Source organism: Octopus sinensis, linkage group LG1, assembly GCF_006345805.1.
Source record: "Octopus sinensis linkage group LG1, ASM634580v1, whole genome shotgun sequence".
Classification (NCBI taxonomy): domain Eukaryota; kingdom Metazoa; phylum Mollusca; class Cephalopoda; order Octopoda; family Octopodidae; genus Octopus; species Octopus sinensis.
In genome coordinates, this window is record NC_042997.1 from 70900476 (window position 1) to 70922400 (window position 21925).

General features: G+C 37.0%; 1 protein-coding gene across 14 annotated transcripts in view; it reads right to left on the reverse strand.

The window, feature by feature from the left end:
* LOC115213959 (LIM/homeobox protein Lhx9-like) overlaps positions 1 to 21925 on the reverse strand; it is a 274665-nt gene that overhangs the window by 87938 nt on the left and 164802 nt on the right. For all 14 annotated transcript variants that reach the window (XM_036501774.1, XM_036501792.1, XM_036501778.1 and 11 more), the window contains one exon: positions 11837 to 12252. In XM_036501774.1, coding sequence (XP_036357667.1) covers positions 11837 to 12252 — 416 coding nt within the window. The remainder of the gene's footprint in view (positions 1 to 11836; positions 12253 to 21925) is intronic.

Below are 21925 nucleotides of genomic sequence, written 5' to 3' on the forward strand. Positions count from 1 at the left end.
GTCCAGCGATGCTATATCAAATTCCATCAATATCGTCTACAAATTCTAATTATCATTTCATCAACTATGTGGCTTTTGTCAGCAGGCAGAATCGTTATCAACTTCTAACTGGTCTTTAGTTGCCCTAATTTGCTTCCTGCACTCTTTCTATTCTACTGGAAGTAATTTTCACTTTCTAGATGATCATCTAACATTTCCGCAGTCATAAATTTCCATATCAGTGTTAAACAGGTTATAGACTGAAAATTCGATACCAATTTGCGTTCCAAGGCTCCTTGGGATATGACAATGTTTGTTCAGGTAGGGACTTGTCCCGATGCAGGTATTCATCAAAGTATGCAGTGATGCTTTCATACAACTGTAAAATCCTTCAGCTAATAACCATGTACCCAATTTGCAATTTACTTTAAACTTCAGTCTCACTGAATAGAGATCAGTTCTGAGGTCTTTTTCACTTGGTACATTTGGAAGAAGCTTCTTCTTCTTCTTCTTCTTCTTCTTCTTCTTCTTCTTCTTCTTCTTCTTCTTCTCTTCTTCTTCTTTTCTTCTTCTTCTTCTTCTTCTTCTTCTCTTCTTCTTCTCTTCTTCTTCTTCTCTTCTTCTTCTTCTTTTCTTCTTCTTCTTCTTTTCTTCTTCTTCTTCTTCTTCTTCTCTTCTCTTCTTCTTCTTCTTCTTCTTCTTCTTCTTCTTCTTCTTCTTCTTCTTCTTCTTCTTCTTCTTCTTCTTCTTCTTCTTCTTCTTCTTCTTCTTCTTCTTCTTCTTCTTCTTCTTCTTCTTCTTCTTCTTCTTCTTCTTCTTCTTCCTTCGTAACACAGTGTAGGTAAAAATGCACCGGTGTGTTTAGTCATCCGTTTAGTCACAAAAAGGACCTCAGTTGTAATAGTCCATAACCTTCCTCTTTTCCTGGCAGATAAAGTCGATCTTCTGATCCTTTCCATCATGACTGAATGTTTGATTCCGTCCCCTTCAATTACCCCTAGGTATTTGTAGCTCTCCGCTGGTTGTAACTCTTTTATGACATTCTGCTGGTCAAGGTTAACGTTAGATGTTTCTATCATTTTTTCTTTGATAAAAGTAGCTTCTGTACATTTATCAAGGTCAAATGATTAAAAAAAGTACAAAAAAAAAACAACGAAAATTATGTTTGTTTTAAAACTTAAGATTACATAGAAAGTATTTTGCGTAGGATATGAGCAGTTCCCATGAGCACTATCTTTTGAATTTCTGCCATTTTGGGGTTTCCTGGTATCTGAGTTAGGTAGGGATCAGCCCCTTTTGCTATCATTCCCAGGGCACCTATGACAACAGGTATTGCTTTAGTCTTCAGCTTCCACATTTTGCTGATTTCTATTTCAAGATCTTTATATTTGCTCAGTTTCTGGTAGGTCTTGACAGATATGTTTGTATCGATTGGGACAGTCATATCAATGAGGAGGCATGTTCTTTATTTGAAGTCTTTCAATATGATGTCTGGCCTATTTGCATCTATCTTTCTGTCAGTTTGAATGGGGAAGTTCCAGAGGAGTGAGATGTGGTCATTTTCAAGCACTGGAGGTGGTTTGTGTTCCCACCAGTTTTTTTCATGGAGCAAATCCAGGTTTCTGCAGATTATCCAGTGAATATATTGTGCAGCTCTATCATGCCTGTTGAGATACTCTGTAGGCGCTAGAAGACTGCATTTGGAGACAACATGATCAATGGTTTCATTTTGTTGTTGACATACACGACATGTTGGGCTACTGCCGTTCTTTAATATGTTGGCCTGGTAGTTCCTTGTTGGTAGGCATTGATCTGTTTTAGATTTTAAGCCAGAGGCCATTAGCCATTGATGGGTCAGGGCTTTGTCAACATCTGCATTATTCGTTCTATTTGGGTATTTGCCACAGAGAGGTTTTTCTTGCCATTTATCATTCAGAATATCTAAGGCAGCAGTTTTAGCACGGGTTTTCATGCGTTTAGCTTTTCTGTGCTTGTTTCTTGTATGTCTAATTCCGAAATTTGTTGTTTTCGGAATTCATTTAGATATTCCTATGCCTGTTTTGTTACTGAGTATGATGCTTTCTTGTTTTCATGTTTTGAGACAAGTTTTAACATCCAGTCCTCAGAGTTTTTCAGATAGGTGTCTAGGCCAATTGTAGCAACCTTCATTGTTATTGCCAGTTGTAAAAGTCCACGGCCTCCCTGTTTTCTATATCAGCCTTAGGGTGGTGCATTCTATGCATTGTCAACAGTTTTCGTATTTTTCTGTCAAGATTACATATTTCAGTAATTGACCAGTTAACGATATTGAAACTGTAAGTCACGACTGGTGTGGCTAAAGCATTGATCACTTCGATCTTCTTTCTCGCATTCAGCTTTGTCTTGAGTATTGCTCTTACTCTGCGATAACATTCTCTCCTGATCCTTTCCTTCATCACTGAATGTCTTATTCCGTCCCCTTCAATTACCCCTAGGTACTTGTAGGCTCTCCGCTGGGTCTAATTCTTTTATGACATTCTGCTGGTCAAGGTTAACGTTAGATGTTTCTGTCATTTTTCCTTTGATAAAGGTAGCTTTTGCATATTTATCGAGGCCAGAGTGCATTCTGATGTCATCACTGAATTTGGTTAACATTCGCTAGTAAGCCCTTGAGTTGTTGGTCGTTTTTTGCAAAGAGCTTTAAATCATCCATGTAAATGAGATGATTTATATTGTTATCAAACATCTTATATCCGTACTGCGCGTCATTGAGCAATTTTGAGAGAGGTATCAAGGCTAAACAAAAGAGGAGTGGTGATAGTGAGTCACCCTGGAAAATGCCACATGAAATTTTTACATCACCAGCATTTAGAGATTCATTGTCTCTGTTCAAAGTTAGTGTGGTTCTCCATGATCTCATACTTACAGACAAAAAGTCTCGCAGAGTAGGTGCAATTTTATACATTACCAGGCATTTCTTAATCCAGTTATGTGGTAGGCTATCAAAAGCTTTTTCATAGTCTATCCAGGCTTATTATTATTATTATTATTATTATTATTATTATTATTATTATTATTATTATTATTATTATTATTATTATTGAGTGAGCGAGCAGAGCATGCCATCAAAGTGACACTGGGGTAAAATATACGAAGCCCAGTATACCCATCATGACTACCCGTCCGATAAGGGCACACCAGGCACATGCATCACAACCATATGTGCGCGACATGGTGATCTCATATCAAGATAAACAGCACATGACCTTGCAGGTGGAGCCCAGTTAGAATTTTCTTCAGATCGAGTAACCCATCCCGCTCAAAAGGTCCCTGAATAAGGGTTGTTTAAGGACGTTGAACGAAACACCTATGTTTCCAGAGGTGAATTATTCAAACCCCAAAGAATCCTTCTCAACACATGGCTATGATGCTCCCCCACTACTTCTGCTCGTGATCAGAGATGCACATATCGTCAGCCACTAAGGGACATGCTCAACTGGTTAAGGTCAAACAACTGACAAGCAAATCTGTGGTATTGAGCAGAATATTTGCTGTAGCCCATCTTTTATACCAAAACAAAACAATGTACATGATAACACTTCCAATCAGTTAAGATCAGAAGCCATGAGAGCCACTGCCTGGTACTGCATCAGGGCAGTTATTATTGTTGTTGTTATTATTATTATTATTATTATTATTATTATTGAGTGAGCGAGCAGAGCATGCCATCAAAGTGACACTGGGGTAAAATATACGAAGCCCAGTATACCCATCATGACTACCCGTCTGATAAGGGTACACCAGGCACATGCATCACAACCATATGTGCGCGACATGGTGATCTCATATCAAGATAAACAGCACATGACCTTGCAGGTGGAGCCCAGTTAGAATTTTCTTCAGATCGAGTAACCCATCCCGCTCAAAAGGTCCCTGAATAAGGGTTGTTTAAGGACGTTGAACGAAACACCTATGTTTCCAGAGGTGAATTATTCAAACCCCAAAGAATCCTTCTCAACACATGGCTATGATGCTCCCCCACTACTTCTGCTCGTGATCAGAGATGCACATATCGTCAGCCACTAAGGGGCATGCTCAACTGGTTAAGGTCAAACAACTGACAAGCAAATCTGTGGTAGTGAGCAGAATATTTGCTGTAGCCCATCTTTTATACCAAGACAAAACAATGTACATGATAACACTTCCAATCAGTTAAGATCAGAAGCCATGAGAGCCACTGCCTGGTACTGCATCAGGGCATTTATTATTATTATTATTATTATTATTATTATTATTATTATTATTATTATTATTATTATTAACATGGTCCCACCTGCAAGGTCACGTGCTGTTAAGCTTGATATTATATCAGCATGCCGCGCATATAAGGCTGTGAGGCATGTGCCTGGTGTACCCTTATTAGACGACTAGTCATACATTCTAACGATGAAAAGAGAGGGCAATTTCAACGAATAATAATTCATTCCAGCTACATATAAATTGCTGCAAATAAATGGTTACAACAGTGGTGACCCCATCGTTAGACACAATACATACAAACAGGAGACTAGTTGCTAAGTCGAATATCTTTGTGGTGTGAACTTCTCAGTGAGTCGGCTGTTGGTATGCCAGATATAAAAAAAAAACATTACAAACGGGACATTGGAGCACATACATTAGGGTAACCTAATGTATGTGCAGTGGAAGTATTCTCTAATGAGGAAAGTGGTGTGGTTATGTTCCCTCAGAAAGGTGGTATTAGAAAGGAAAGGGCATGTAGGAAAGTGAAGGAAGGAGCAGGGGAAGAATGCGAGTGGGGACATGGTATGGAAGCAATATCCTGTTCAATATTTATCAATTAGCACGTATTTTTTCCCTAACCTTTGCTTATTATGACCGGATGATTCGTTCCGATCTCTTTGTCGGTTTGAACCGGCATATCTGAAATCATTGTAGTCTGATCGTTGTCCTGAACCTTGTTTGGTACATGTTTATAACAGTTTTTGCTTGCTTCTATGTAGCAGTGTTGGCATAATGTTCAATGAATATAACTAATTACGCGGTATATGTTAGAATTTGGGAATAATTTTTAGCGTTCATTTCAAATTCTGTATTTTCTCGGAAGAAGCCATTGTGTTTCCCTGTTGTTATTATTATTATTATTATTATTATTATTATTATTATTATTATTATTATTATTATTATCATTATTATTATTATTATTATTATATTATTATTATTATTATTATTATTATTCTATGTTTGACTTTTGCTTTATATTTGTACAAGTTGGCTCCAAGTCTCACCCAGAGACCTCAAGAGACAACAGGGTTGGAAGTTCATGTTGTTGTTATGCCTAGTGTGCCATATATTTGGGGGGTGGGGATGTTGTACTAATGAATGTCTAAAAAAAAAAAAGTTTTTTTTTTTTTTTTTTTTTTAAACCGAAAATTATGGTTGTTTTAAACCTTGAGGTTACATAGAGAGTATTTTGCGTAGGATATGAGCAGTTCCCATGAGCACTATCTTTTGAACTTCTGCCATTTTGGGGTTTCCTGGTATCTGAGTTAGGTAGCTATCAGCCCCTTTTGCTATCATTCCCAGGGCACCTATGACAACAGGTATTGTTTTAGTCTTCAGCTTCCTTCCACATTTTGCTGATTTCTATTTCAAGATCTTTATATTTGCTCAGTTTTTGGTAGGTCCTGACAGATACGTTTATATCGATTGGGACAGTCATATCAATGAGGAGGCATGTTCTTTGTTTGAAGTCTTTCAATATGATGTCTGGCCTATTTGCATCTATCTTCCTGTCAGTTTGAATGGTGAAGTTCCAGAGGAGTGAGATGTGGTCATTTTCAAGCACTGGGGGTGGTTTGTGTTCCCACCAGTTTTTTTCATGGGGCAAATCCAGGTTTTTACAGATTACCCAGTGAATATATTGTGCAGCTCTATCGTGCCTGTTGAGATACTCTGTAGGCGCTAGAAGACTGCACTTGGAGACCACATGGTCAATGGTTTCATTTTGTTGCTTGCATACACGACACGTTGGACTGCTTCTGATCTTTAATATGTTGGCCTGGTAGTTTCTTGTTGGTAGGCATTGATCTTGAGCTGCTATGATAAAACCCCTCTGTTTCAGATTTTAAGCCAGAGGCCATTAGCCATTGATGGGTCAGGGCTTTGTCGATATCTGCATTATTCGCTCTCTTTGGGTAGTTGCCATAGAGAGGTTTTTCTTGCCATTTATTATTCAGAATATCTAAGGCCGCAGTTTTGGCACGGGTTTTCATGCGCCTAGCTTTTTCTGTGCTTGTTCTTGTATGTCTATCTCTAATTCCGAAATGGTTGTTGTTCGGAATTCACTTAGATATTCCTTTGCCTGTTTTGTGACTGAGTATGATGCTTTCTTGTTTTCATGTTTTGAGACAAGTTTTAACATCCAGTCCTCAGAGTTTTTCAGGTAGGTGTCTAGGCCAATTGTAGCAATCTTCATTGTTATTGCCAGTTGCAAAAGACCACGGCCTCCCTCTTTTCTTGGCAGATAGAGTCGTTCTGTATCTGCCTTAGGGTGGTGCATTCTATGCATTGTCAACAGTTTCCTTATTTTTCTGTCGAGCTGACATATTTCAGTAATTGACCAGTTAACAATATTGAAACTGTAAGTCACGACTGGTATAGCTAATGCATTGATTGCTTCGATCCTGTTTCTTGCATTCAGCTCTGTCTTGAGTATTGCTCTCACTCTTCGATAGCATTCTCTCCTGATCCTTTCCTTCATCTCTGAATGCCTTATTCCGTTCCCTTCAATTACCCCTAGGTACTTGTAGCTCTCCGCTGGGTCTAGTTCTTTTATGACATTCTGTTGGTCAAGGTTAACGTTAGATGTTTCTGTCATTTTTCCTTTGATAAAGGTAGCCTTTGCACATTTATCGAGGCCGAATTGCATTCTGATGTCGTCACTGAATTGTTTGACTATCGCTAGTAAGCCCTTGAGTTGTTGATCATTTTTTGCAAAAAGCTTTAAATCATCCATGTAAACGAGATGATTTATATTTTTATCAAACATTTTATACCCGTACTGCGCGTCATTGAGCAGCTTTGAGAGAGGTATTAAGGATAAACAAAAGAGGAGTGGTGACAGTGAGTCACCCTGGAAAATGCCACACGAAATTTTTACATCACCAGCATTTAGGGATTCACTGTCACTGTTCAGAGTTAGTGTGGTTCTCCATGATCTCATACTTACAGTCAAGAAGTTTCGCAGAGTTGGTGCTATCTTATACATTTCAAGGCATTTCCTAATCCAGCTATGTGGTAGGCTATCAAAAGCCTTTTTATAGTCTATCCAGGCTATTGATAAGTTTTTGTGTCGTTTGTGACAATCTTCTAAGATCATCTTATTGATGAGTAGTTGGTCTTTACAGCCGTAGGATCCACGTTTACATCCTTTCTGTTCATTAGGGAATATGCTGCTGTCTGTTAAAAAAACTATAGGTATATTCCGTCAGGACAGATGTTAGTGTTTTGTACATAGTTGTTAAGCAGGTTATGGGTCTATAGTTTTTTGGTTCATTTGTTTCTTCACTTTTTGGAAGCAGGAATGTTAACCCATTAACTAGCCAAGGAGGCATCCTACTAGGGTGTTGCAAAACATCATTGTACAGTTCTGTTAGCAGTTCATGGCTCTCTGGGAAGGCATTCAGCCAGAAGTTAGGAATTTTATCCTTTCTTGGAGACTTCCATTTGCTTGACCTCCTGAGAGCAGATCTTATATCTTCTACCTTGACACCCTCCCACTTTTGCTCTTCTAAGGGGTCCAGTTCTGTAGATATTCTGTCAATCCAGGGGGCCTTTTCGTTGTGTGTTTTTTCTTCTGCCCAGATTTTATTCCAAAATCTCTGCACTTCTTCTTTTGATGGTACAGACCCTGCAGTAAACGCTGTTTTTCCTATCTTCCTGTAAAAATTCTTGGTGGTGTTATTTTTGAACATGTTGTTGTCCTTGAAAAATCTAACACGCTTTTCATACCTCGCTATGCGGGCAGCTTTGGCAGATACCTTTTGTTTGATGGTTTCTATGGTGGCATCAATATCAAGTATAGTTTTCATATTGTATTTTTTCAGTAATTTTTGGGTTTTTGTAGGTTTGGTAGTCTTGTGAGCCTTAAGGTTTTTCAAATATTCAATGTCAGATCTAAATACTTTAATTTGTTGTTGCAGACGCTCTTGCCAAGAAGGCTTTTTGTGGGACTGTTGTGCCGTTTTCTAATCTTTACACCACATAGGATCGTTGAGATTTTCGCGGATGCATAGTATAGGTGGTTGAGGTTTGTGATATCAACATCATTAACTGAAATTATATCCTTAAGTGCAAGCCGGATTTACCAATTATTTTCATGTTTTGGTTAGAGTTGCGGATTTTAGGAAGTGTATCACGCTCATCCATGCTGGTTTCTTTAATTTTCAGCCATTCAATCATGTTGATTTTTAGCTCATGTAGTTCTGTTGGGTCAATATTTGTGTGACTTTCTTTATCTATTTGATGCTCATCTGTCTTAGTGTTTATGATTGGTTCAGGGCGTATTTCACTTTGCCTATCACTTATACTAACTCTTTCAATCCTCTTTCGTTTTTATCCGCCCTGGGCTGGTCTATAATCATTTCCTCTGTATTATCTTCTCTAGCTGCAGCTTCGTTCATTTTATCCGATATTGCTTGTCTAACCTGATCAATCTCTACTTCAGTCAGTAATTTCTTTTTATAATGTTTCTTCTAACATTGGCAAGCTTGTTACTGTCTATGTAGGGTCTTACTTCAGGGTGTTTCTGTCTCCAGTTTAAGTATGCTTGTACAGTGCTAGACTATCTGTGGGGAAATATATGACATGGTAGAAGGCCTCAAGAACTTCTTTATTATCTTCCCTAGACCATTTTTCCTTCGTTTTCTTTTGATTATTTTGTGTGATGAGCATCGATGGCCATCTGTTGGAATATTCCGGTTGTGGGGTTCGTCCAGCTCCTGTGTGTTGGGAAGATTTGATCCAGTAACTGATTTTTCAATCAGGATTTGGTTTAATTTTCGGGTACGTGGTCTTTTGTAATCCGCGCAATGACCAATGCGGTTTATTGTTTGATTTGTTGACCTTGAAGCATGACGAGCATCCATTCTTATATTAGGAGATGGATCTGTCAGTTTAGGGTTCACTACATGTAAGCATTGCTCATAGCGCCGCTTCTTAAGACTAGCAGATCTATATTCGTCTGTATTTTTTTTGTTGATAGTTTTATCTCCGGACATTTTTTTTTTTCTTTCCTCCTCTTCCTTTCTTCAAGGCTTACTGTGTCTGTATTAGTTCGAAATAATGAGAATAAAATACGGAGAAGGAAACGAAAAGAAAGGGAAAAAGACGGGATCTGTCAGTTATTATTGTTATTACTATCATCTTCACCACCATCACCATCATCAGCAACATCACCATCACCATCATCATCTTCAATGTGTAGCCACAGCCACCATCAACACTCCATTGTGTTGGAGAATGGGTGGTTAAAGAATTCATGTTCTTTGGGTCTATAAATAGCCACGGTAGATGGTGGAGACAAAGGACGTTAATGGTCAGTAAAAGGTCAAACCTGTTTACGTTTATTTATTTATTATTTTTTTTTTCGTTCTCTTTTCTTCTTCACCACATGCATATGTATATGTATATATATGTATATTCAATCACACATATTATCTGATGTTTTCGTCGAAGATTTTTTTTTTCTTTTTTTTAAATAACTTTCTGAGTTCAATGTTATGTATATATTTTTAAATTTCTGAATTCAGTTGTATGTATGTAGTAGTAGGTGCTTAATTCCATAACTTTTTATCGTGCATTTAATTGTGTTGTTACAATAAAAGGTAATTTAAAAGGCAATTTTACACATTCTTATAGTCATGAGAGACGACTAAATGTAAATGTTCACACAGAATTGGAGATATGTATGTTTCTAATTTTTCTTGTTAGGTGTACGTTTGTATGAGCTGTAGATATGTAAGTTTTTTTTTTTACTTATTTTGAGGGTAATTCAAATTACTTACAGAAAACAGTAGATCTTCCAGTTTTCTACAGTTGACCTGCTGGGTTCGCTGTTGCCAGTTCAGAGCATCGTAAAAATACGTCCATCCTCTGTCACGTCCAGCCGCCTTCCTTATTATTATTATTATTATTATTATTATCATTATTATTATTATTATTATTATTATTATTATTATTATTATTATTAAAACCATGAGCTTGTAGACACGCAGGACGAAATGTATAGCGGTATTTCGTACGTCTTCACGTCCTGAGCTCAAATTCGGCCGATATCGACTTGCGTTTCGATAAAATGAGAACCAGTCAAGTACTGGGGTCGATGTTATCAACTAATCCACTCCTACGAACGTGCATGGCCTTGTGCAAAATGTGAAAGCATTACTATTATTACCCTTAAGAGAAACAACTGGACGTATACTCGCACTGTGCACATTATTAACCAGTCTCACGAAAACTTTCACTAAAACATGATTATATATATATATATATATTATATATATAATATATATATATATATATATATATATATATATATATATATATATTATATATATATATGTATGTATGTATAGATAGATAGATAGATAGATAGAGATAGATAGATAGATAGATAGATAGATAGATAGATAGATAGATAGATAGATAGATAGATAGATAGATAAGGTTGCGGCGCAGATTTCAATTCGATATGTTAGGGTTTTCTATCATGGTAACGCGTGCTGAAAAAGCTAAGGTGATTTTTTGCGAGTGCAGAAACTGATCCACACGAGTCCTAATACGTCAATGTACGTTAGGAGATTTTATTAACCTGATCTGCTTTCGGTTGATTTCCGTAGTGTATTTCTGGTGATTTAAATAAGAGTTTTGACTGTTATTTCCAGCAGGTAGGCAGACTTAGTATTCCTTTGATTAATTTTATTCCTTCAGCTATTTAATGCTTTTTCTTGGGCATGAAATCCCCTGTTTTATTGATTCTGTTATTATCATTTTTTTTAAATAGTCATACCAGATAATAACAAAATTAATAATATCTTTAGCAAATTAATTTTTCGGGAATTATTTATCGAGATTATATATATATATATATATATATGAGTGTGGAAGGAGTCGTCCCTTCTTAGGGATACTTGTCCAAGCGTACACCGGTTTAGCTCTATATCAATTAAGGATACTGGAAATTCCACATGCTTTTCGTTGGTTCTTCTCCGATTTTAGTACTTCACACTTTTGAAATTCTAGTTGTCGCTATAGAAATTTCCACCTTTTCGATATAGGAGAAAATGTTTTACAGAGTAAGGAAAAGGGAGAATGTGTACTTATAATAATCAATATATTCATTATAATAATAGTCAATTCATGCTGCCTGCGCAAATTTCGGTTTATTACTTAAATCTATATTTATGCAATTAAATTGCGTTATGATTTTGAGAAAGTAAAAACCTTCATTAGGGAAAAAAATTGACTGATGAATTGTTTTTCTTTTTCAAATTCATAATGCAATTTATTTGCCTAAATATGGACTTAAGGAATAAACCGAAATGCGCGTAGGCAACATGAATTGACTATTATTATAATAAATATTTTAATTATTCTGTATATGCGCTCTCCAATGTCTTTGTATTTTATATATATATATATATATTCACGCACAGACACACATTCATACATATATCGATACACAAGTATATGGGAGGGGAGAGAGAGAGAAAGATAGAAAGAAAGAAAGAAAGTAAGTAAGAAAGAAAGAAAGAAAGAAAGAAAGAAAGAGATTATAATAATGAAGTCATTTACTCACCAGCCTGGCAATTTAGCGTCGCATTTAAGCATCCTGTTTTTCTTTTACGTGATCTACCTTTTGGCTGTATTGGCAGAACCACTCCAGTATAGTTAGATGGGACATGGCCCCTTTCAAGTCCAGCTACCAGAGGTCTGACATCACATAAACTTTCGTTATGGCCTCCTGATTCATCTGTTCTCTGCTCCCTCAATGGTACATATTCCCTGCATCCTTCCTGAAATAAGAGTTCATAATCTGTCCGACAGTAAACCAGATCGCCTTTCATGCCGAAATGGTCCCCCTTGGTCAATGGCCTGTTACAGCCTTCACACACAAAACAGCCTAGATGGTACACTAGGTCTCGCACCCTCATGACAAGTTCTTGTGCAGAAATACCCGTGTTGCATCGAGCACACTGACGAATTGCGTACCTCCTGGAAAAGAACAATATTGTTGTATAAGCCTTTAAACTTTTGGGCATCGCAATATAATTCAACTTGTTAATATCAGACATATGTTGTTTTTACTATTTTTGTTGGTTGCACTTAGTCGTGAAATCAAACTCAGTGCCTTTTGAGAGAGGTTAAGCAGAAATTGTCAGAATTCCATCCTATATATGTGTGAGTATGGAGCGTTTATGTGTATATGTATGTGAGTGTGTGTTTGTGTGTGCATGTCTTTATATTTACTTTTGACTAAGGCACCATTTGAAACAAAACCGTATGTTCTGTTTGAAAATTAGTACTCAGGCTAATATATACATGTGTACATATATGTGTGTTTGTGAGTGTGTATGTGGAAATGGTGGTAGAGGGGGATTGTATCTGCAGTACACATAATGTCACTTCTCTTCTGCCTGAGGATTAAGGTTACAATTCTGACGAATGGTCAGTTACACGTTAATTCAGAATCAAGTAATTCGGTTGATCGTGCAAGTCTATGCTCCTCTCAGAATGACGGAGATATAGTACACACACACACACACACACACACACACATACACCGCACACACACACAATCACCGCACACACACACAATCACACACACACATGCACATACACACACATGCACACACACCTACACACACACACACACAAACAAAAACACAGAAACGCTCGTGCGCTACACTACTTACATGTCACTATTCTGACTGTGCAATTAAAATTCATTTGCTAAGTAAATGTTATTATCCATTGACTATTACTAGCCGAGGTATCTAGTGTTCCCCTAGTGCCGAATATATAGACTTTTGTGCTTTTAAACCCAAAAGACTTATATACTTCTTTCTCTATGCAATATTTTCATATCATTTTTTATTGTAATTCACTACGTGTTTAAAGCTGATCTTCATCCCCAGGCTTCATTCGGTAGAAGCAAATAAAAAGCAGATAAATGTTAAACACGCCCCAAATGCTAAAATTTGGATCAGACCTATCTTCTTTCACTATGCTGCTGTATGAAATTTGGTCATTTGAATGCATGAGCTCACACACACACACACACAGACACACACACACACACACACACACAGTATATAAATACAAAGAACAACAAAAAGAACAATACAGGAAGAACACTGACAAATGAATTATTAGCTTAACACTTTTACGGAAAGAGGAAGTGTCTTAGGGTTTCCGATTTTAGTTGATCATCAACAGAGAGATCTGTTGAGACAGTGAGAAAGGGAAATCGTGAAAAATTAGGCGAAGATTGAGAAAGCACCTAGGAATACTATACTAGGAGTGCGTTAAGAAGCAGGAAGTGGTGGGTATGTAGATGCCAACGTATGAGTGTATTAGTTGTATAAATATGGGGCACTCTGTGTATAGAGGTTTGCAAATATGGGAATATACTGGTACTGGTTACAGTGGAAGTGTGCTGATGAGAATGTGAGAATGTGCATTTGCATGTGTGTATGTAATATTTTGATGGGTAGCGTGAATACGTGCATATAAGGAGAAGAAAGCAGGTGTGAGTGCGAAGGAAAATGTTAGTTAATCGGATGGGATGGTAAAGCTATATTTTATTGATGTGTGTACAAGTGAATAACAAATTTATATGTATATTGAGAGAAAACGTTTTGTAACGAAAAGGAAGGGTTTAAAATATGATTTGAAAATAGAAAAAGCATGTAGGAATTCTGAGAAAAATAAAAAAATATAAAGAAAGAAATGGTTAAAATTCCCAAGAGCTTGGTAGAGTGTCCAGAGTTTGCAAGATAATGGTAAAACCCACTAAGGAGAACAATCACCTGTAATGAAGAAGCTAGTAAAATCCATGGAGAAAAATAAATGTAGTGAATAAGTTCAAAGCCAGACTTGACGCTTGTGGAATAAAAATGGCGGTAGGAAGATTTAACTTTTTGAATAGAGTATGTATAGTAAGTAGAGGAAGCAGCAAGGGAGGAAACGCATGAGCGGGTATCGGTAATCTAAAGTGTCAGTAGCGGTCAAGCAGAGGTGAAAAGTGGAAGGGGGGGGATGTGAGTCACAGCTTTTAAGCAATACTGGAAATTTGATGTGTTGAAGTATATGTGCTTTTATGCGTGAGTGTACTATGCATGCGTACGTAAGTGTATTTGTGTGCCCCTGTAACGGTGTGGGTATGTATCTATAAGTCGAGAGCGGGTGCGCATATATTTGAGTACCAATGATTGTATATACTTGTGCATGCAAAAACTAGGTGCGTTTGGGCACGTGTATGCCCTTGTTCCTCGGTGTGTGCATGTGAAAACGAGAAAAGCTGTGGGTGAATTGAATACATGTGTGTAGGTCTATGTGCGTGTGCGAAGATTTATATGCGTCTGCCCGAACAAAGTGTTTGAGTTTGTGCCTGTCAGTATGTGTTGTATGTGTGTATGTGTCAGTATGTGTTGTATGTGTGTGCGTGCATATGTGTGTGCATGTGTCAGCAAAACAAGACGTTAGATGAATAGAAATTTATGCATGCGTGTATATACGTGTGTAAATGAAAAGTATTAATGCAAGACGGAAAGGTTTTTAAAGGAAGATTTATGTGTTTATGTGAAAAACCAGCTGATGCACCCAGCATTGCTCGTGTTTTCCGTGTTGAAGTTAAGCCCGCCTCTGACCTTGTATCGTGCCAACTATTACACATTAAGATGTTATATCTGGCTCGGCAGGCTGTTTGCAGGATGGGTAGATGTGTGGCATCAGAGCATGCGACGGTGTTTTGTTGACGGAGCGGAGTTCCATAAGGTCTTTTTTTAATTCTATAGATTTTGTTGAAATATTACACGTGAAAAAATGCAAAAGCTGCAGGAAAAATAACATCGTTATGGTAATTTCCATTCAAACGTCCGATTGAATTCAAGTTTTCGAAAAATTCCGGCCTTATTTACACTTCAAGGCATGTGATCTACCTATGTGCCAAAAATCATTAAAATCGGTTTGACACTGTGGGAGAAGAGAGTTAGAGTAACCTCAAACACAAACAAACAAACACACACCATTGCACATTTATGTATATAGATGTAGTAGTAAGTGCTGGAGAGACAATGATGGCGTGTGAGGCGAAGAAGGCTGAATTTAGTGCAGGGGACTGCAAGGAAGAGGGATGTAGCAAAGTTAAGGTAGAGAAATCGAAAGTTGATACGAGGGAGTTCAAGTGTATGTGGAGGAGTGATAAATTTGGTCCGATGAGCGTGTATGTTTGGTGAAAGATAAGGGTGCATCATATACTGGTTTGCAAGACCAATAGGTGTTATGTGGAGTGGTTATCGCTACCGAATTATCGAGAAACAGAGAACTCGTTGATAAGTCTGATGTCTTTGAGGTGTTGTGCAAAACTGTCGGATTGTCGTCAGCCGGTTTATCCAATGCTGATCATGTTGCGCCCGAAACATTGGGGTGCATATATGAGGTTTTTAGACTTTCATCGAAATGAGTCCCTTAAGTGGAACGTATAGTGGTTGGGTTTGATGAAAGTGACGATTTTGGAAAGGCAAGTGAAAGTGTGCCAGCAGTAAAGAATGTAATGAACAGATCTGGGTGGGGCATGGGTGTGAAAAGAGCAGCTGTGGATGACAAATGCACGTAGGTTGCGGGCGAGTTTAAGGAAGGAATGCGAAGAATGAGGTGTCACATGGTTGTATTCCGGACGCGAGATATGAAAGTTATGACGCGATCGCTGGTTGAGTCATAAGAAACGCAGCTTGCATGGATACACTCGTAGAATGAATAAAATCGTCATTTGTTGAGCTTGGTTGCGGATACAGAAGCTGCAGAGTTGCTGGAACTGGAAATAGGAGATGACACGTTTTATGCAGGTGGTTTTCGCGAAGGAAAAATGTTGGTAGGAGTGGGAGCGAGTGATTTTATAGAAAATATAAATGGAGAATGTAAGGGTGATAAGTTCCTTTAGGCGAAGGAGAGTGATGCTGGTATCAAGGTTAATGTGGTCTAAGGGATGATGGTTTATATAGAGTTGTCCATGCGAAAAATGAGGGAAAAGGAGTCAGACATAAAGAAGATAGGAAGAGATAGCGGGCATAGTTAGTGTTGTGTATGTAGGAGGAAAGTGAAAAAACCGGGGGTGGCGCGAGGTGCGTGTCAAGGTGAAAGAGTATGAACCTTTTGTGGCAGTTACAGGCATGGCTGATGGAGCTATGGTTGAGTTTATAGTGGAGTTACTGGGTGTCCGGACGAAGAGGTTGGAAGGTGTAAAACATTATAAATATTATCAATCCGATTTATAAAGCCTAAGTCATACATACATTCACACACACACATACATACATACATAATGTATATATATATATATATATAATATATATATATATATTATATATATATATAGAGAGAGAGAGAGAGAGAGAGATAGATAGATAGATAGATAGATAGATAGATAGATAGATAGATAGATAGATAGATAGATAGATAGATAGATAGATAGATATGCATAGATTTGCCCCAGCATAGCCACAACCTTAGGCCTGAAACATATAAAAGAATAAAAGAATATTTATGTATGTATGTATGTATGTATGTATGTATGTATGTATGTATGTATGTATGTATATATGAGTATGTGTGTATGAAACAAACATTAACAATCCGAATATTTTCTAAATTGAATGGTTCAATGTGAACCAAAAACTAAATAAAATGATTGTTTTTCTACCATCTTTCCAACAAGAGATTTTTAAATGATTAGTTTTAATAAGAACAGTCTTCCAGGAAATACTTTCTAAACATTGACGTTTAAAAGAGTTGAATAAAATCGAGTGAGTGCCTGGTTGTTTATGCGTGAGTACATGCGCGTGCGAGTGTGTTTCTATGCGTTGTGTGTAACGGAGAGAATGAATGAGAGAAAAGGAGAGAGAGAGAAGTGTTGATTTCGAGAAAGATACAGAAAAATGTTCCTGTGCTTCACACTAATACTCTTTCTGTGCGAATCACTATTACAAATATCAGTTTTTAAAACCACTTTTCTTAAATCCTCCTTCTTTTATTCGAGAGTAAAAACTACTCCGGATGTTCACTTCCTACATTATCCTGGAATGATTATGGGAAAGTATGCAAATTTTGAGAAATGGTAACGGTGTTTCAATTCAAACGGATACATCGACGTTGAAATCATTTATTGTGATTCCTTACATATGCACAAAGCCAGATATTTAATGGATTTTTTTCTTTCAGGAAATGTACTTTGCTGGTACTTAACCGCTAGCGTTAATAGTCCTACTGTTTACGAACGAAGAGGTTGAAATTGAAATTTGGTATTTGCGGGATTCTAACCTAGAAAGTAAAGGGCCGTAACTATTGCAGCATGACATTTTTGTCTCCTGCTCTACTGATAATCACTTTATTGAAGCATCACAAATATTTGTTTGTTACATAAGCACAATGCCAGACATTATTTTTGCGAGTGATTGAACAATTAGAAATATTATAGTATGTTTCCTATGACATTACTTTCCTAACATGTACATCTCTGACATTTTCTTTAGTCATCGGCTAATTTATAACTTCTTACCTTTAGACATCCAGTGTCTAATTTTAGTTTCCTGATTTTGGTTTTTATTCCATTATTTTTCGTTGGCATTATTTTTCAAATTTGTAATATACTTTAAACCTGTGTGGGTACATGTAAATCGACAAGAAATAATGCGTTCTAAATTTTCGAGCGATTAAAATTATCGCTAGAGATGAAACAGATTTTTATATTAACGTCCATTATTATGTTTCTAGCGGTTTCACCTCTGATCATAAAATATCTTATTACTGGATATTTACGTAGTGATGAATTTGATTCTAACTATATATCTCTCTTGCATAATAGATAAAAGGGTTATATTCTTAGTTTAGAAGTAAAACGCTCCCTACTTGAATCTTGCTTTGTACTATATATATATATTGTAGGTTATCAAAGATTATTCAAAAGATAACTGCTATTAAACATCCTCATTTATTTTCTTTCACTCCTGCTGTCCCTTTATAACTGGAAGTTCGACTATAATTAAATTTGTAGCAGTTGGACAACGTAGAACCTCTAAATATTAGACGGATACAATAGAGTGTTTTGCTCATAATTTCGAGGCAAGCGGTATCAACCACTTGGAGCATTAAAATGCACTCTGATGTCGAAGTTTGGAACATGCCCCTCCTGGAATGTTCACACATAAATGTTAGTATATCTCTCTCTTTGATGTTCAAGAGAGTAGATACGTAGAGCTTTCAGACGGTCGCAGTAATTAAAGCTTTTAATCAAAGTTAGTTAACAGGTGATAGTTCTTTATAATCCTTAAATTTCTCCTACAGGACCAAATATGTTTGAAGACCAAAGCTGTGAGCAGTAAACTGATCTTCTCAGAACTAAGCTTTTGTGTAGTGTTATCATAACAATCATTTTTCTTGTCACGAAAGTTCGAAGGATCCATCGTATGAAACAATCGTTTTTCTTGTCACGAATGTTCGAAGGACCTATCGTATGAGATGTCTGAATTTAGAGGTAATTTTGGTGATTCGGCAGATGAAATATGCACCATAAGTCCTGTAGTTAATTGGCGCTCTGAATCATTGTGTTATCGGATGTGAAATAATGTGATTTGTGTGTATTCCCTGCGTGATGAAGAACTTGAATGCATTGAATTTCATATTGTTTTTATCTGCAAATTGATAAATCAGGTTTAGCTTATTATGGAGTGTGACGGTATCTTCTGGAGTTTGGATAGCCATCGATATTTTTCTGTCACTGGCTGAGTGCACCTGTAAACTTATACTCGAAGAATGACGATAAGGCGTAATGCTCTTCATCTTTAGTGCTCTGCGGGTTCTATGACCATTACTATTTGCCGCAATAAACAAATATATATTAGACAATAGTTATATGACAGTTTCAAATAATCCTTCCATGTTCAAGAATTTCAAAATATATCCTTACCTGTAAAAAACAGAAATACGAATATTTAAGTATATATGTGCAAGCACATTAAGATAGGGTTTACATTGTAAGGAAATATTTGAAAAATTGTGATAAAGAATCCTCGTGCATCAAGTGACAAAATACGTATTTTAGTAATTAAATAAATAAAATCTAGAAAACGAAACTAACTACATTTGCAACCGAAAATGCAAAACAAGAAAATAAATATAGAAGAATATAGTGAATGACCAGCTCATTCCATCATTATGATTAAAACACTTCCATCGAAGTGAGCATAGAAGTAGACTAAATGGCTAAACTACTAGAAGAGATTGTAACAGAATAAGAGAGAGGTTATTAAATGAAAACGTACAGCATACATTATCTAAAATTAAGTTGATGGCCTAAACGTCGAGGCAAAATTGGTAAGTAGAAGTGAGAGAGTGAGAGAGAAATGGAGAAAAGGAAAGAGAAAGAGAGAAATGAAGAAGCCAAAATATCTGTACTACAGTCTATCAGAACTTCTCAGTGATCTAACCGCGTTTATTTGATTTCTTTAAATACGCCAAATCCCTCTCGAGTAAGAAAATCAAAGCCTTAGATTGACATTCGAAACAGGGCTGAACTGAGCGAAGCACAGGCAACAACTGCTTAGCAACAAAATTCAAAATAAAAATACAAACTATTTTAAAAAAATTCCTCGTAACTCGATGCGCACTATTCCAAAATGATGTTCTATCGGATGAATACGACGTTCAGTTGTGCCAAAGGCCAAACAATGGTCGGTTATGCCTCCCTTGTTCATCACTAGCATATTTGATTCAATTCAACATTCCATTCTATTATAAAGTGCAAAACTTTAGGGAGGCATCCTAAACTATTTCATGATGATATAGGAAATAATTACCATTTGCGATAGACGATAGATTGAGTCGTGAAGCCAAAAACTATCTGTGTAAATGTGTGTGTATGTATACACGCATCCATTTATATACCCATACGCAAAGGTAATTCTTAACTTCACAAATTAATCAACCATATATCAGATATTCACATGCGCGCACACACACACACGCATGCATATGCACACATGTAAATACACATGCATATGTACACATGTGTTTTGTGTACAACTGTGAGTGTCGGTGTCGATGTCGGCGTATGTGTAACTTTGCCTAGTGGTTCGACAAAGAGTTGAATAAAATAAACATCAGGCTTAAAAGTAAAAAAAAAGTAGGCTCAATGTAAGCTTTTGAATTATTGAAGTCGTTTTCCAAGATTACAACAATTAAAGTATATATAAAACCAACACACACACACATACGTACATACTCAGACACGTATACAGACACTCACATCGATATATATAATTCATTTAAAAAGAAAACGGAGAGAAAAGACAAGAAAAAACAACAACAACGCAAGCACGTGGTACATGCAAAGTATTAATAAGATGCTCAGAGAAGGACAGAAAGAGTGGTTGTTTTACGTTTCGAGCAAAGCTCTTCTTCGAAAATAGGAGCCACAAGAAAGTCCAAAAGAAAAGGAAGAAGGAGGGAAAAATTGCCAACATTCCACGTGCAGTTACATACACACACTCATACATATATACGTAAGAATCGCATGGAAATAAGTAGGTCCAATTCCTCACAGCGACATCCCATACTCTTTCGTAGCATACTCTAATTACATACACAATTACAAATAGGCTTATATATAAAGGGAAATTTTACGAAAATAAACAAAAAGCGAAGGCAAGTGGTGTACAAACAAACAGATGTATTAGTATAGCGCTCAGGAATAGAAAAAGTCTTTTACGTTTCGAGCCTACGCTCTTCTACAGAAAGATACACAGAAAAAAAACAAAGAGAGAAACAAGGAGAGAAAAAATATGTGTGTAGTAGCTAACGATCTATCATGGCAGTGAGTGTGGATAGGTGTTTAAATATTTATATATATACACACACAAATATGCAAGAGGGTGTGCGTACGCGCACTTGTGGGCCTATCTATCTATCTCTCTATCTATCTCTTACTCTTTTCTTTTCTCTCTTTTACTTGTTTCAGTCATTAGACTGCGGCCATGCTGGAGCACCGCCTTTTAGTACTTATTCTATCGGTCTCTTTTGCCGAACCGCTAAGTGACGGGGACGTAAACACACCAGCATCGGTTGTCAAGCAATGCTAGGGGGACAAACACAGGCACACAAACACATACGCACACACATATATATATATACATATATACGACAGGCTTCTTTCAGTTTCCGTCTACCAAATCCACTCACAAGGCATTGGTCGGCCCGGGGCTATAGCAGAAGACACTTGCCCAAGATGCCACGCAGTGGGACTGAACCCGGAACCATGTGGTTGGTTAGCAAGCAACTTACCACACAGCCACTCCTGCGCCTATCTATCTATCTATCTATCTATCTATCTATCTATCTATCTATCTATCTATCTATCTATCTATCTATCTATCTATCTATCTATCTCTTTCTCTCTCTCTCTCTCTCTCTATATATATATATATATATATATATATATATATGTAAAAACGTCAAGGTGGAAAATGCTAAAATAATTGTTCTTTCAACCTTCTACACACACACATACACACACACACACACACACACACACACACACACACACACACACGCATACTCTTTTACCTGTTTCAGTCATTTGACTGCGGCCATGTTGGAGCACCGCGTTTAGTCG